The sequence below is a fragment of the Xenopus tropicalis genome, chromosome 5 (genome assembly GCF_000004195.4).
Source record: "Xenopus tropicalis strain Nigerian chromosome 5, UCB_Xtro_10.0, whole genome shotgun sequence".
Classification (NCBI taxonomy): Eukaryota; Metazoa; Chordata; class Amphibia; order Anura; family Pipidae; genus Xenopus; species Xenopus tropicalis.
Window position 1 is genome coordinate 24,082,338 of NC_030681.2, and position 15,641 is coordinate 24,097,978.

A 15,641-nucleotide genomic window follows, 5' to 3' on the forward strand; every position below is an offset into this window, starting at 1 on the left:
ATTCAGCTCTGAAGTGAGAATTTTGGTCAGGCGCCTTCTATGGCGCCCGATCAAAATTTTCAAACTTGTCCGATCGGCGAGTCGTCCGATATCGGCAGCTTCCTGCGATATCGGTCGACTCGCCGACATGCCATACACGCACCGATTATCGTACGAAACGAGGTTTCGTACGATAATATCGGTGCGTGTATGGCCACCTTTACACAGCAGTGCAGCAAAAAAAGTGTGTGTGTGTGTAAAAGGAACATTGCCCATAATTTCCTGTCACAGTGCAATAAGGACACCCATGTGTTGGAATTGTGGACCAGGTCTGGACTGGGAGTCAATATAGGCCCTAGCATCACAAGTACACAGAGGCCCAAACAGCCCCCAACCAATAAATAGTGACTGTCTATGGCACCTTACAGCAGCCCCTATGGCATTTGCCAGAATCCACAGATTTCCAGCCCAGGCCTGTAATGGGGGATGGGCTGATGTTGGTTTCTGCCAGTAAGAAACCTATTGTGCTTGCTGCATACATCATATGATACAGGCAAGGGAAACACAGGTGATTATAGAGTACATGGTTGGACAACTGCATAGGTCTACTCTTTTTATTTGTGTCAGTCTCCATATTAGTTGTTGGATTGCTTCTAATTAATGTTCTGGGAAGTGCCAATATGTTCCTATTTGGAGCAAACAGAATTTTGCTTACTGCTTTACAGGGCCATTAAAATTTTAACTTTTTAAAATTCAGACACCATCACTGTGAAGCAAATATTGCATTCCACACAGATATCTGCTTAATACTGTTAGTGTCTGGCTCTCAGCGAGAAGACCATAGTGTCCCACCCGTGGTTATGGTTCTTCTGACCACCGCTGATCTCCACAAGAACCACAGCAGTCATAAAAGCCCTTGTGTCTTTGCTGATGTTATTCAGCTTGCAGGTTCTTTTTGCCCATTATCTTTCCTATCTCCTCCCAAAGACTCGCTCTGGTGTGACAACATGGATGTGCCAAGGGGCCAAGGTGTGTGTGTCTGTGGCACTGGAGATATGACCAGGCAGTAGTGCTTTACAGTGTGAGTTAAAGACTAATGACACACAAATTTTCTCAATCTGGTTGTTTTGGCTTACCAAAAAAAGGTGCCCTTATCACTGCCATTGAGTTAAATGGCAGCCATCTGTCAGTAAAGAAAAGTCCTGTTGTGTCAATAGCCATCAGCTCTCCCTGGGCACTAAGGACAACAAAGCAAGCAGTGTGTAGGATAAAAGGTCCCTTCTAAGTGACATTGGTGGACACCGTTCATTTAAAGAAGATTATCCCAATCTTTGAGCCTTTTAGGGCAATTTCTGCTCGGCTAATTTAAGCAGTTCCTGTGCCTTCTGGAGCAGGATTTCCTTTTCCCAGCATTGTGCTATTGGAATAATGCATCTGCCTCCATTTGTTAATTGAGATTGAGCTTTGCTATGATGACAAAAAATAATTTATAATATCAAGAGATAGTTTAGTGGCCATTAAATTAAAATTAACCTTTAGTAGTGGCATTCTAAGACAATTAACACACTGGTGTTCACGTTATATTTGTATTGTGGTTTCTGAATTATTTACATGATTTTGTAATGCTGTCAGGCTTGGAATGTAATAAAATTTCAGGTTGCTAAGAGCTTAATTGATCTAACAAACAGTGAGTAAAAGTCCAGAGGTGAGATGTAGAGGCTCTGAATGCAAATATAAGCCAAAAACATTTGCTTTGGTTGCCAGGGTTAGTGTTGTAGGCCAGAAAAAGACAGAATAGGAAGGTGAATAATTATATATTGACAATTATATATAATTTAGACAAGTGAATACTGTTCAGAATGGCTCCATCTGTAATATACTAAATGTTTGTTACACTTCCCCTGTGCGCTGGCACAGAAATTGCAAATAATAAGTCCTCTTATGTCGCTCTGCTAGAGACGATTTTAGGTGCAGTTTTTGCATTATGTAGGCCAGGGCCATAAAAATAACCTAAATTAGAAACCCTCCTTGCCCTGCACTACTGCCTTCTCATTAATCCATCATAAAAGGTTGATTTTAGGGGAAGTTTTATCTTCCTCTCTGGATACTGCCGTTAAAACATTTAATTTCAAAACATGTCATTTTGTAACCAGACTGTTGGGCCCTATAGTTTAGTGGATATCCGTCTGTTTCCTGTTGTATAATATGGATAGTACAAGCTTGGGGTGTAATCTTATTTTCTATTGGGTTGTTTAGCAGACAAGGCCTCTCCAGCTTGTAGGCCTCAGTCGGTTTCTGAATTCCAACTCTAAAGCTAGCTATACAATGAAATATCCAGTCACTTGGTGAGGTCACCAAACAAGCAGATCTCTGCCCAATATAGTGACCCAGACGGTGGCCACGGTCTGGTTGATCCATCAGATCCTAATAGGACCCTTCATACCCATCAGGAGAGTGCCAGATCAACTGTCTGAAGCTTCCTTTTTTAAATTACATAGTCGATATATAACTTATACCCAACTAGATATTGGCCAAGCTGGTTGTTTTGGCCCCATAAATAGGCAAAAAAGTCTTCACCTGGTGGTATTTACAAACCAGCACAATAGATATGAGCAATTCCAAACCAGATAATAGTTGTGCTGGCGGTAGTTTTGTCCATACACACAGGCAAAGGTTAGCCTATGTATAACTAGCTAAAGCTCTAATGGATGGAGATATCCCATCATACCAGAACAAGCATGTCTCACCATGGCAACACTGGGTCCTGCAGCTTCTCTTAACATTCAATGAGCTGGCTATATAACTATAAATGAGCTAATGTGTCCGTTTTTACTTCCAATTAACATACTTTTTTGTTCTGTGTGTGCAGCCCAAACCCACCAAGGGGAGAATGCGCATCCACTGCCTGGAAAACGTTGATAAAGCTCTCCAGTTCCTAAAGGAACAGCGGGTGCATCTGGAGAACATGGGCTCCCATGACATCGTGGATGGAAATCACAGGCTGACCCTTGGTCTTATTTGGACCATTATTCTCCGATTCCAGGTAAAAGCAATATTATAATTCATACAATATATACGCAATCGTTATGTTTGATCCCCAGTTGCACTTTTGTTGATGCTACTGTACAAAAGTAAGTGCAGATTTCAAGGGAAAATTGTTTGTTTTTTCCTAGATCCAAGATATTAGTGTTGAAACTGAGGACAACAAGGAGAAGAAATCTGCTAAGGACGCGCTGCTTCTGTGGTGCCAGATGAAGACAGCTGGGTGAGGAAGGATTAAAAGATTACCTCAAAAGATCTTCTTACAGAGTTTAGAGTTTTCACAAAAACAATTGTGCTTGCACCAAACATGTCCCTCCTTAATGGGATTAGTGCAAAGCACAGAACTGACTGTATTGTCCATGTAAGGAAGAGGCACAGTGCTTTTCCATGTGTCCAGCCACTATGTTGTGTCCATTCCAGGTTCAGCTACCCTGCATGGGACAGTGAAGTGCACATAATGGCCCAGGAACCATCAACAGAAATGTATAACTTAAACTCAACCCATTGGGGCAATGGCATGCTGTAAGATTTTTCACCTGTGTTAAATCTGCACTACCGCCGGCAACAAATCTCTCGATAATGCCTTGTCATTGCATAACACTAGGATCACCGCAAATGAAATATATTTCCCACAGCTATCTGCCTTATTACATTAAAAGGGGAGGGAAGGTATTTCCCTGTGATTTAGCCAGATTAATAGATAGCAAGATAGCAAGTAATATGTTTGTGGCAATTCAAATGTTTTGCAATGGCAAGGCATTTCAGAAGATATGTTGCCCGTGGTAATGCAGATTTAACACAGGTGAAAAATTGTATCATAATGGAGTATGCATTATATAGACGTGAGCAGATTAGTCTGACAGGAGTAGGATATGAAATTTTGGGAATTTTTGCCACAACGGTGGGAAAAGTCAGAAATGTAATATATACTTGGAATATCATATAAATACAAATGCATATTAAATGAAATAAGCTAGAGAATGCAGACTGGAAGTTTCCCTTTGTGTAACTTTTTTTTTTTTTTTCTAATTTCTTTACCAGCTATCCTAATGTGAACATCCATAACTTTACAACCAGTTGGAGGGACGGCATGGCATTCAATGCACTTATTCACAAACACAGGTATGTACAGAAATTAGAGCCATGCCAGCGCACGCTGCCACTCTGCCCACATTGCCGCAGGGTGTATGTGCAAGAAATACTGTGGTTGCCTCATTAGTACAATGTCGGTTTCTGGTGCAATCTTCCTGTAACAAGGTTTCCCTTTAGCCGCTGAAGCTGTGGAGCAGTGAGTGGGGGCTGTTTTTAAAATATTCTTTCTGTTCTTCTCTCAGCACATTGCAGGTTTGCAGGTTTGCCCCTTTGCCATGACTGTAGCATAATATAATGGGGAAGTGCAAACCAATTATGTTTGCTATTAAAGCGCTTGCTAATAATAAACTGAATGGAGAGACACAGGGCCTGTTTTTATACAGTCACCATTCAAGTCTAATGTTATAGGCTTTTTACAATGTATCTTTCAAACTCATATTCAGCTCTCCAGTCAACTTTTATTGCAAGCTGTTGGTGTAGCATGTAAATCAAGGGTCCCCTACTTTTTTTTTTTTTTTTTTTACCCTTGAGCCACATTTAAATTGAAAAAAGTTGGGGAGCAATATAAGCATAAAACACCTTGGGGGTGCCAAATATGGACTATGATTGGTTATTTGGTAGACCCATGTAGAATGGCAGCCTACAGGAGGTTCTGTTTGGCAACATGTTTTTTGTTATGCAACCAAGGCCACTGGGAGCAACACCCAAGGGATTGGTGGGCAACATGTTGCTCTCGAGCCACTGGTTGGGAACCACTGATTTAAGTAGTGTGACTCCTTGGGATTCAGGGGGCTTGATATACGCATGTCCCAGGACTGGTGGAACTTTATGTGGCTAGGGCTGCAGGGAATTAATAAAATATGGTCATATATTTCCCAAGCTGACCTTGACCTTTAATATAAGTTTTGGAACTGTCCTTCTGCACTGAAAGAGCTGTTGTTTTTATTAGGACCTGTCTGTAAATGATCCATTACCCCCTAGACAATAACATGCTTTTAAAACGTGGAAACCTTTTATAAGAGACCCATAGCATAGCAAGTAGCTATCTATGATTCAGATTATAGTTAATTGTGTTTCTGCTGGTAACCTCTTTTGGAGCCTTTACAGATAGAATTTATCACCTTCTTTAGATTTTTAACTGTTAAGTAGCTTGCATTGTGTAACTTGCCTGTATAATTGAATGTATGCCCTAGTGGTTGTGACACCTATAGAGCCTTTTATATAAGTCTGGCCTGAGAGTGCTAAGCTGGCCAGGCTAGTTGAACTTCATATGACCAGACCGCATACTCAGCTTTAAGCACTCTTGAAAGATCACTGAATGAGAAAAGCAGGAGGTGGAAAAGTGCAGCTCGCAAATAAAATAATTGATGGAGAGTTTGTTGTGGCAAAGAAGTGACACTTAAGCATTGGGCCAGATCCAGAAAAAGACTCATGAATTCCCTTTGAATTCAGAATTAGAATATATATATATAATATATATGAGCTCTTCACAGTTTGTCAGCCTTAGCAGCCTGTATAAACAGGCATCTATCATGTGGCAGGAAATATTTTGAGTCCCACTATTAAATATGCTGTTAATTTTGCTTTCAAACGTCATTCTGCCACCAGGGTCTTAATTTAAACCACTTGTTTTTCTAGTGAGGGAACAAGTCTCTGATTAGGAGTGGATTGCTTGGAGCAGAATTTCTATAATGATGTTCATTTGAATGAGAATAAAAAAAATGTGTTTTACAGAAGCTCCAGTCTTAAGCTTGTTAGAACGGAAGAATTAAATCTTGATTGGCTGAATAAGACTGAATGGTAAAACTTACAAGAAGTGTTTAAATCCATTGACCAAAATCTAGCACAGCTCTTCAATGCGGAGATTTAGGGTGTTTTGTCATCCAAGCAGCTACCAGCCTGGCCATCGGTTGATAGAATGTCCCCTATTCACTTCTATGGCAACAAAACACTCAGCTGTGAGTTATCCATAGGTCGAGGCAATTCCCATAGACATGAATGTAGGTGATTTAAGAGTGTAGTGTTGCCTTACTGCTAAGTTAAAAATTGTTCAGCCAGATAGCACCCTAAATCACCATGTGTGCCATTGCCATTAGACCAAGGTCACCAACTTTCCACAAGGGTAAGAGGTTTTGGCTGACTTAGGCCAGGCCATGTCGAAAGACCATGTGCTTGGGGGAAAGACATGGAACACATCTTGTACTCTGCATATTTTTTTTTTGTAACTTAGAATTTATTGGAAGTTTTTATACATCAAGAGCGGGTTACAGGCAATGTATATAGTAATATTATATATAATATATACAGTAATGTTCCAGGATCTGGGCACCCTCTCCAGCAAACGTTTGGAATTGTTGGGTATATTTTATTTAACCTGCTAGGGGTTAAGTACCAGAACATCATTGTTTTAAAGACATTTTCTTTTTGTTTTACACATGTAACCATCTTTTTGGCATTTTGCCGTACTCTGCATATTTTTGCCCCATATATATTGATGCTGTTGCTATGGCATTATAACACTGATAGAATTTTTATCACCATCTAGGCCTGATCTAATTGATTTTGATAAGCTGAAGAAATCAAACGCACACTACAATCTTCAAAATGCTTTTAACCTGGCAGAGCAGCACCTTGGCCTTACAAAGCTCCTGGACCCTGAGGGTAAGACAACAACTGTGATAACAGGACTAATATTACCAATATCTGCTTTTGTTTGGCTCCATACCTTTGTGTCAAATTACTACTAAGTGATAACGTTATCTGCCATATCGGAATTTCTCGTTCCCTGCCCTTTCACCCAGTGCTAAAGTGACACATACTATAAACGCAGTATGGGTTGTTTGTGCAGCACAATAGAAGGTGTGCCATTTTATTTTATTGTAATTTTGAACAAGGTCAAAAATTCTAAAGTTGGACATGCACGGGCCAAGAAAAGCTGCTGCCTTCAGCAACCGCAGCTTATTGCATTGGGAATGGGGTCCTCCCAGTAGCCTGCCTAACATGTCTGAAAGAAGTTTGGCAGTTATCAGCCCAATTGGGCCCAGCATGTGTGTGACCACATCAGTCAAAAATGTTTAAAGCTAGTGCAACACGCAGCGGATTCTCTGCGTTTATCCACGTGGGTCAAGTGCAGCTACGTTTTTCCATGGTGATTGATGAACTTCTTGGTATATCTTTGTGCCCTAGATATCAGTGTGGACCATCCTGATGAAAAGTCCATCATTACCTATGTTGTAACATACTACCACTACTTCTCTAAAATGAAGGCTCTTGCTGTGGAAGGCAAACGTATTGGAAAAGTAAGTCAATGAAATGCATATAAAATATAGCACATACTCAGCTCTTGGTATTATATCGGTATATATGCCGGTAATCTAAATCTTCTCTGAACAAACCGCTGAACTTGTTTTGTCTTTTGCAGGTGCTTGACAACGCAATCGAAACCGAGAAAATGATTGAGAAATACGAATCTCTGGCCTCCGATCTTCTGGAGTGGATCGAGCAGACCATCATCATCCTGAACAATCGGAAGTTTGCCAATTCTTTAATTGGTGTACAGCAGCAATTACAGGCATTCAATACTTACCGCACTGTGGAGAAACCCCCCAAGTAAGACACATTTGCCTTCGCTTTTTTTAGTACTGTAATAACACAGATTTGTTAAAAATAAGAAATACCAAAAACACTATTAAATATTTTTATATTTACTATAATGGTAGTTCCAAGTAAAATTACAGCTATATGGAGTAAGCATACATTTCCAAAAATTGAAAATTGCAGACACTGATTGCACCTCATAAACCTGCAATATTCATACCTTAAATGGTCCCGATTAATTGTCAGTGATCCTTTGCTTTTATAGTGGTCATGCAATAAAGCTGACCATACACAAAAACTAAAGGTGTCTGTACACGTGCTGATAAAATCTGCCGACAGTCTGAGTTGGCAGTTTATCGGTCCATGTATGGGCCACCCTTGGATGGACCTGCCTGACTGATATCTGGCTACAAATTGGCCAGATTTAAAAACCACCTCTGGACAAGGAGCACAACAGTGGGTTGATGTGGTCCTTGTCCCAACGGACTGTATTTTGTCAATGTTATTCAATCATTTGGCCCTTGGGACAAATTACCTAATCAACCCGATATCGCCCACCTCAATGTGGGCATATTAATGAAAGATCCGCTCCTTTGGCAACCTTGCCAAACAAGGACATCTTCACGTGCATGGCCACCTTTAGCCATTCCAGACCTATTCAGGCAACAATCTGCTTGTGACAAAAACCAAATGTAATACTTTAATTGCTTACAGAGGGAAGCCAGTAAATGGCATGACATATTACTTCTAACATAATGAAATCAGCAATAGAATTTCCATGCTTATGGTTTTTATTTTTTTATTTTTTTTCAGATTTACAGAGAAAGGAAATTTAGAGGTCTTGCTTTTCACTATCCAGAGTAAAATGAGGGCGAATAACCAGAAAGTGTACATGCCAAGGGAGGGCAAACTCATCTCAGATATTAACAAGGTGACTACCAGCTTTCCCTGTGTTGTCTTACCAGTGCCTCTCCTTTCCCATTGTTTCAGATTTCCAGTAAGGGGTGAGTTATGTAGTTCTTGCTGGGAAAATCAGAAAATAACCTTTACACAAAGCTTTTTATTGATTGCAATCGCTCAGAGGCGGAATTGTTGCCATGTCTGAGATTCCTGTGTGAGGCTGTTGGTGCCACCCTGTGTTTCTGCTGTGATTATTGGACAACGTGAATAGAGTTTGCTGAGTATATATACAAATTCATACAGCAGAGCCAAATTCCTCACATTCTTGCTGGCCTTAATGCTAAGATTACAGAAACAGTGGGCATAGCTTAATTAGTTATTTTAAAAATTGCTTAGATTTTACATTAGATACTTTTCATGAATAAATAAAGCTGACATTGCCCATTACAATGATGTAAAATCACATGTTTTAGTACAGAAATGCCCAAACAGCAGGTTTTCTATCACCCTCATCTCATGGGTGAGACTAATCTAATCTACCACAATGTGAACATCCATGTTGCAGGGATAGTGTATCTATTCCTTAACAAATGTATTCTTACTTGGCCTCTGTTTTCCCTCTCCAGAGCCAAATGCCTCGGCCATGTGACTTTACAGTTAATGTATTTCACATAGACTTTTCCTTGTTCTGTTCTCCTTACAGAGTAGTAGAGTGGTTACTCTATACCTCTGCACATTCTTTAGTTTAATCTGAATCCATTCTTCTGCCCAGTTACCCCTCTTTGCCAAGTTCACAGGCTTAGCTAACCTACCGTAACACAATCTCATGTCTCCAATGGTAATAAATACACCCCTTAGTGCATAGATCCGTAATTACTCCAAACCAGTATACCTTATGTATCACAGTCTCCTGAGATTTATTGCTCATATCTCTGGGTTAAAATCTGTGCACAGATTACTGGGGTAACATTTGTGTAGCATTATTTGCTAGTCGCACAGATTAGTAGGCCTCTTTTTCACTTGTTTGACAATCATTGTACAGCAATTCTGTCAGTGATCAGTACAGTACAGTAATGTCAAGTCAGATCAGAATACATTTTTGTGTCTAGTGATCTGTGCAGTACAGTGATTCTCAAACCAGAGAAGAGCTTTATTTGCTAGTGATCTGTACGGTGATTCTTAAGGTAAGATTTGCTTGTTTGGTTCACCAAATGAGCAAATCTTTCCCCCAGTATGCCAACCTTGGGTGGGCAATATCATACTAATGCTTATCCCCTTCATTGTTATTCACTTGTTAGGTCCTAGGAGACACGAGAAGTTGTAGTGAGGACCACATTAATGAACTGATGCAGTCCCACAGCTTTCCGGATTGATATCTGGATGGTTTTTTGTGGCCACCTTCAGATTAGAATAGAGCTTTTTGGCTTGGTTACACCAGCAAAAACTTCTATTTCTCTCACTACACATTGGGGTGGAAACAAGCATCATAGGGTTGAACAGGACTAAAAGAAAATATCCATAGTAGCTTAGGTTTATATACTGGCTGTCAGTGTGCATACAACTACTCCTGGCCTCTTTTGTGATCAGCTTTATGATCTTTCAATGTCAGGCCTGGGAAAGACTGGAAAAAGCTGAACACGAGAGAGAACTGGCACTGCGCAATGAGCTCATCCGACAGGAGAAACTGGAACAACTCGCACGTCGATTTGATCGCAAGGCAGCTATGAGGGAAACCTGGCTAAGCGAAAACCAGCGTTTGGTGTCTCAGGTAGGAATGCTTTAACCCTCATATGCAGTTAAAGGTGCTAAGTTTGCCCAGGAACAGTAATCTATAGCAACCAATAAGATGTCTGCTTTAAAAGAGATGACTGGTAAATGCTACCTGCTCATTGGATACTATGGGTTACTGCTCTTGGGCTAGAGGGTAGTGCCTTTTGTTACGTAACCACTTTTGTGTTCTGTTATCAGCGGTTGGTCTATTTCTCTTTCATGGATAATCTCTCTATAAAATGCTTTCAAGGTAAAACTGTACCAGAACCCAAAACTTCCTGACCATCATATAAAGTAACTACTGAATTGAATAAAACCGATTTAAATTTAAGGAAAGTGCAGGGGCCCTATAATATTTGCTAAACTAATTCTCTAACCATATGTCCATTTCTTGTTCTCTGATACTAGCTAGTTGTAATAGTTGTAAAATAGCTTTTCATTGCTCTTTAGAGTCTGTGGAAAATATATTTAGCCCCACAATGTTTGTAATCATTTTACATTCATTTTTTGTTTTGCAGGATAATTTTGGTTTTGACCTCCCCGCTGTGGAAGCAGCCACAAAAAAGCACGAGGCCATTGAAACCGACATTGCTGCCTATGAAGAGCGCGTTTTGGCTGTGGTGGCGGTCGCTAGGGAACTGGAAGCCGAAAACTACCATGATATCAAACGTATCACCGCCAGAAAGGATAATGTCATTCGCCTGTGGGAGTATCTGCTTGAGCTTCTCAAGGCACGACGACTGCGCCTTGAAATGAACCTCGGCTTACAAAAGGTTTTCCAAGAAATGCTTTACATAATGGACTGGATGGATGAAATGAAGGTAGGTGTGACTGATGGTCTGTTCCCCAGGCCCACTCCTATCTATCGCCTACTGTAGAACACAAGACTCCTGTTTTTATACTTTGGCAATAATCTACTTTTTTCCTTGCATGCATTTTTCAGGTGCTGTTATTGTCTCAAGATTACGGGAAGCATCTGCTGGGGGTTGAGGACCTGTTGCAGAAACATGCCTTGGTGGAGGCTGACATTGCCATTCAAGCTGATAGGGTCAGAGCTGTCAATGCTTCTGCCCAGAGATTTGCCACTGGAGGAGAAGGTACTGTATGATTGAAAAAGTATGGATTTGCATTTAAGCCATTCAGTTACTGTCTGCTTCTCAGAGGATTAACTGGGATATAAATCTTGTGGATGCAGTCCATTACATTACAGATGGCCTGTTATGAAAATAGAGATGTTATATGATTTGAATCAAGCCATCATATTTTTTTATTTAGATCAGTTCCATAAACTTTTGTTTGAGGAATAAGATGATAGGCTTACAGAGCACTTCTAGAATAGAAAATGGAATATGCTTACGTCGTTGGGTTTGCTCCTTACCATGAATGGTCTCCTGGATACACAGCAACATGGATTTCATCAAATGTTTGTGTTTATAATACCAGAGTACTTAACTAATCCCACTAAAGGCTGTTTGGCTCCTGTAGTATATCCTTAAACTATTTATGTTTATTCTATTATTTCCTCTTTCTACCAATGCAATCATTGGGAGCAAAGGCTTTTCTTTTCTCTTTATTAAAATATATATTGTATAGAAAACATAATTGTTCCTGTTTATCTCTCCCAACCACAGAAGAAAGCCTGTTGTACATTAATCAATCAATTAGGGAAATGTGTATGTACTCAGGCAGTGATGTCAGGGTTAAGGGCTGTGACAGACAGGGAGATTAGTCGCCCACGGCTGTCACGGCCCTAAGTGTGAAGACAAGCTACATGGCTACTTAATACCAGAAAATACTAGACAATACTGAGAATTGCCTCTGCTAAAACACATGTAGAGACAATTATCGGTAAATGATCAGCATTATCTATTTTTGTAACTCTGACAAGTTGCTGTTACTAGTAGCTCTATTTTCTTAACCCTAAGGCTGCAGCCCACAAAGCAATTTATGGCTGTTTTTGTGGCTGCCATACTCTTTGCTGTGATGAGTACAAATATAGGGACTCTCAGAAAACCCCTAACTGCACCCACAAAGGGTTGGATTAATCTCTGCATCACCTAAATAGTCATATTCTTGTTTTAATCATAAAAAGCCACACTTCAGGTCTTCAGGTCTTGTTTGTGCAAACTATTAGATCACTTATAGGATCACTTTAGTTCTACTTACGTTAAAAAGGTGAACAGACAGCCAGTATACAGTGGAGTGGAAGCCTATACAGGTTCATCTAAGAATCTCTATTCATACTGATGACTGCTTATTGAAATGCATGTTAAAAAAAAAAGTCCATACATTGGCATTGTGGTTAAATTAACATTTTATATATTTTCTTTTGGCTTGTAGGTTATAAACCATGTGACCCTCAAGTTATTCGGGATCGCGTGGCCCATATGGAGTTTTGTTATCAAGAGTTGTGTCAGCTGGCTGCAGAGAGGCGGGCTCGTCTTGAGGAGTCCAGGCGCCTCTGGAAGTTTTTCTGGGAAATGGCTGAAGAAGAGGGCTGGATTCGTGAGAAGGAACAGATTCTGTCCTCTGATGACTATGGAAAGGATTTGACAAGTGTTGTACGTCTGTATTGCAAGCACAAAGCATTTGAGGATGAGATGAGTGGTCGAAGTGGACACCTACTTCAGACAATTAAAGAGGGAGAGGAGATGATTGCCGAAGACCATTTCGGTTCTGAGAAAATACGAGAGAGAATTAAGGATATTCAAGAGCAGTGGGCAAACCTGGAGCACTTGTCTGCAATAAGAAAGAAACGTCTGGAAGATACCACCAGTTCCTATCAGTTCCAGGCGGATGCTGATGACGTTGATGCATGGATGTTAGACATCCTGAGGATTGTATCTAGTAGTGATGTTGGACACGATGAGTATTCTACCCAGTCCTTAGTTAAAAAGCACAAGGATGTTGCTGAAGAAATTGCAAATTACCGATCAACCATTGATGCTCTCCATGAGCAGGCTGCTGCCCTCCCCGAGGAGCGATTCAATTCTACAGATGTGCAGAACAGATTGTCTGGAATAGAAGAGAGATATAAGGAATTGGCTGAGCTGGCTAGGCTTCGAAAACAAGCTCTGCAAGATGCCCTGACACTCTACAAAATGTTCAGTGAAGCTGATGCCTGTGAGCTCTGGATTGTCGAGAAGGAGCAATGGCTAAACAACATGCAAATCCCTGAAAAACTAGAAGACCTTGAAGTTATTCAGCACAGGTATCCTTCCTTTTCATTACTCTTTGACTTTGCCGGGAAAAATAAACATCCAACAAATATTTACATGTTTTCCATTTTGGTTTTAACTTCAGATTTGAAAGCCTGGAGCCAGAAATGAACAACCAAGCTTCTCGAGTGGCTGTGGTCAACCAAATTGCTCGCCAGCTTATCCACAGTGGTCACCCAAGTGAAAAGGAAATCAAAGCACAGCAGGATAAACTGAACACCAGGTGAGCGTGTCAAAGGCTATAAACTATTTCTGTATTTTAGAATATATTTTACTTCTTTCTCACTTACATGTTCCTCACATCATAAACTTTTACTTTTGCTAGGTGGAGTCAGTTTAGAGAGCTGGTTGACAAAACAAAGGATGCACTCAGTTCAGCACTCAGCATCCAGAACTATCATCTCGAGTGCAATGAGACAAAGTCCTGGATTAGAGAAAAGACCAAAGTAATTGAGTCCACACAAGAGCTCGGCAATGACCTGGCCGGAGTTATGGCTCTGCAGAGGAAACTAACTGGTATGGAACGTGATCTGGCCGCCATTGAAGCTAAACTGACTGATCTACAGAAAGAGGCAGAAAAACTGGAAGCTGAGCATCCTGACCAAGCTCAGGCTATCATGGACAGACTTGCTGAAATTAACAATGTGTGGGAAGAAATGAAAACAACATTAAAGAATCGGGAAGAGTCTCTTGGTGAGGCCAGCAAGCTGCAGCAGTTCTTGCGTGACTTAGATGACTTTCAGTCTTGGCTGTCCAGGACCCAAACCGCTATCGCATCCGAGGACATGCCAAACACGCTAGCAGAGGCTGAAAAGCTTCTCACTCAGCATGAAAACATCAAGAATGAAATCAACAACTATGAGGAAGACTACCAGAAGATGAGGGACATGGGCGAAATGGTGACACAGGGGCAAACGGATGCACAATACATGTTCTTGCGGCAGCGCCTTCAGGCTCTTGACACTGGATGGAATGAGCTTCACAAGATGTGGGAGAACAGACAGAGCCTCCTATCTCAGTCTCACGCTTATCAGCTTTTCCTAAGAGATACAAAGCAAGCTGAAGCTTTTCTCAATAACCAGGTAAGCAGGCTATATGTCTCCTTAGGGTAGATCAAAATAATCATTGTATTTAAGAAAATATTGAGCTTTGTGTACTTTCAAAGTGGTGGACACATTTCACATGTTGAGCAGTGGTATTCGGAATTATTCATATTAAGCCCCCTGGTTTGAGGCCGAACATCCCCTCCCCCCCATAGCCCATAACCAGATTACAGACATAATAGAACATTATATTAAGTTATATTAGCCTTTCAACCGCACTCCAAAGAATATCTACAACATATAAAAAAATGTTTACCCATAATCTTATTTTAATTGACCTTCAAAATGAACTTCTATAGGTATTGAGGACAGAAAAAGCATTCGTTGCAAATACGTCCCCTAGAAGACTTCAGACTGCCTTTCCCTGCTGCACCCTAGGGTTATTAGTCTCACAGTTTGGAAACCACTGAATTATATCATAAAGCTCACTGCAAATTAAAATTAAAGTTTCCATGAACAATTCTTGCTGTCTTGTCACAGGGATACCCCTCAGTCCCCAATCTGTTTTGTTAAGCACCAAGCAGTGCAACAGATTGATAAGATGTAAATTTACATGCAGGTGCTTGCTTTCAGCCCTAAGCACTAAGATCTCTTGTTGCATTTCTGATCCATTTTATTTACTGCCGTTGCAGGAATATGTCTTGGCACATACAGAACTGCCCAATAACTTGGAAGCTGCAGAGGCGGCTATAAAGACGCAGGAAGACTTCATGACTACTATGGATGCTAGCGAGGAGAAGATCAATGCAGTGGTGGACACTGGAAGAAGGCTGGTCAATGATGAAAACATTAATTCTGATAAGATTGAAGAAAAGGTGGATTCAATAGATAGCAGGTACACTTTGCACAAGGGGTTACCTCTTAAGTTTCCTATAACCAGAGAAATGTATAAGCATGTAAGAAGTCATGGCAAGGTTTAGCCAGGTTTTCAAGCTTGATT

At 40.6% G+C, this 15,641-nt stretch overlaps 1 protein-coding gene across 2 annotated transcripts in view; it reads left to right on the forward strand.

The window, feature by feature from the left end:
- The window catches only part of sptbn1 (spectrin, beta, non-erythrocytic 1), a 119,539-nt gene that overhangs the window by 74,335 nt on the left and 29,563 nt on the right, over positions 1-15,641 (forward strand). For both annotated transcript variants that reach the window (NM_001375351.1, XM_031901509.1), the window contains 14 exons: positions 2,849-3,022; positions 3,153-3,244; positions 4,063-4,143; positions 6,659-6,774; positions 7,300-7,412; positions 7,535-7,722; positions 8,524-8,641; positions 10,220-10,378; positions 10,899-11,201; positions 11,324-11,477; positions 12,721-13,591; positions 13,684-13,821; positions 13,924-14,680; positions 15,334-15,536. In NM_001375351.1, coding sequence (NP_001362280.1) covers positions 2,849-3,022; positions 3,153-3,244; positions 4,063-4,143; positions 6,659-6,774; positions 7,300-7,412; positions 7,535-7,722; positions 8,524-8,641; positions 10,220-10,378; positions 10,899-11,201; positions 11,324-11,477; positions 12,721-13,591; positions 13,684-13,821; positions 13,924-14,680; positions 15,334-15,536 — 3,467 coding nt within the window. The remainder of the gene's footprint in view (positions 1-2,848; positions 3,023-3,152; positions 3,245-4,062; positions 4,144-6,658; positions 6,775-7,299; positions 7,413-7,534; positions 7,723-8,523; positions 8,642-10,219; positions 10,379-10,898; positions 11,202-11,323; positions 11,478-12,720; positions 13,592-13,683; positions 13,822-13,923; positions 14,681-15,333; positions 15,537-15,641) is intronic.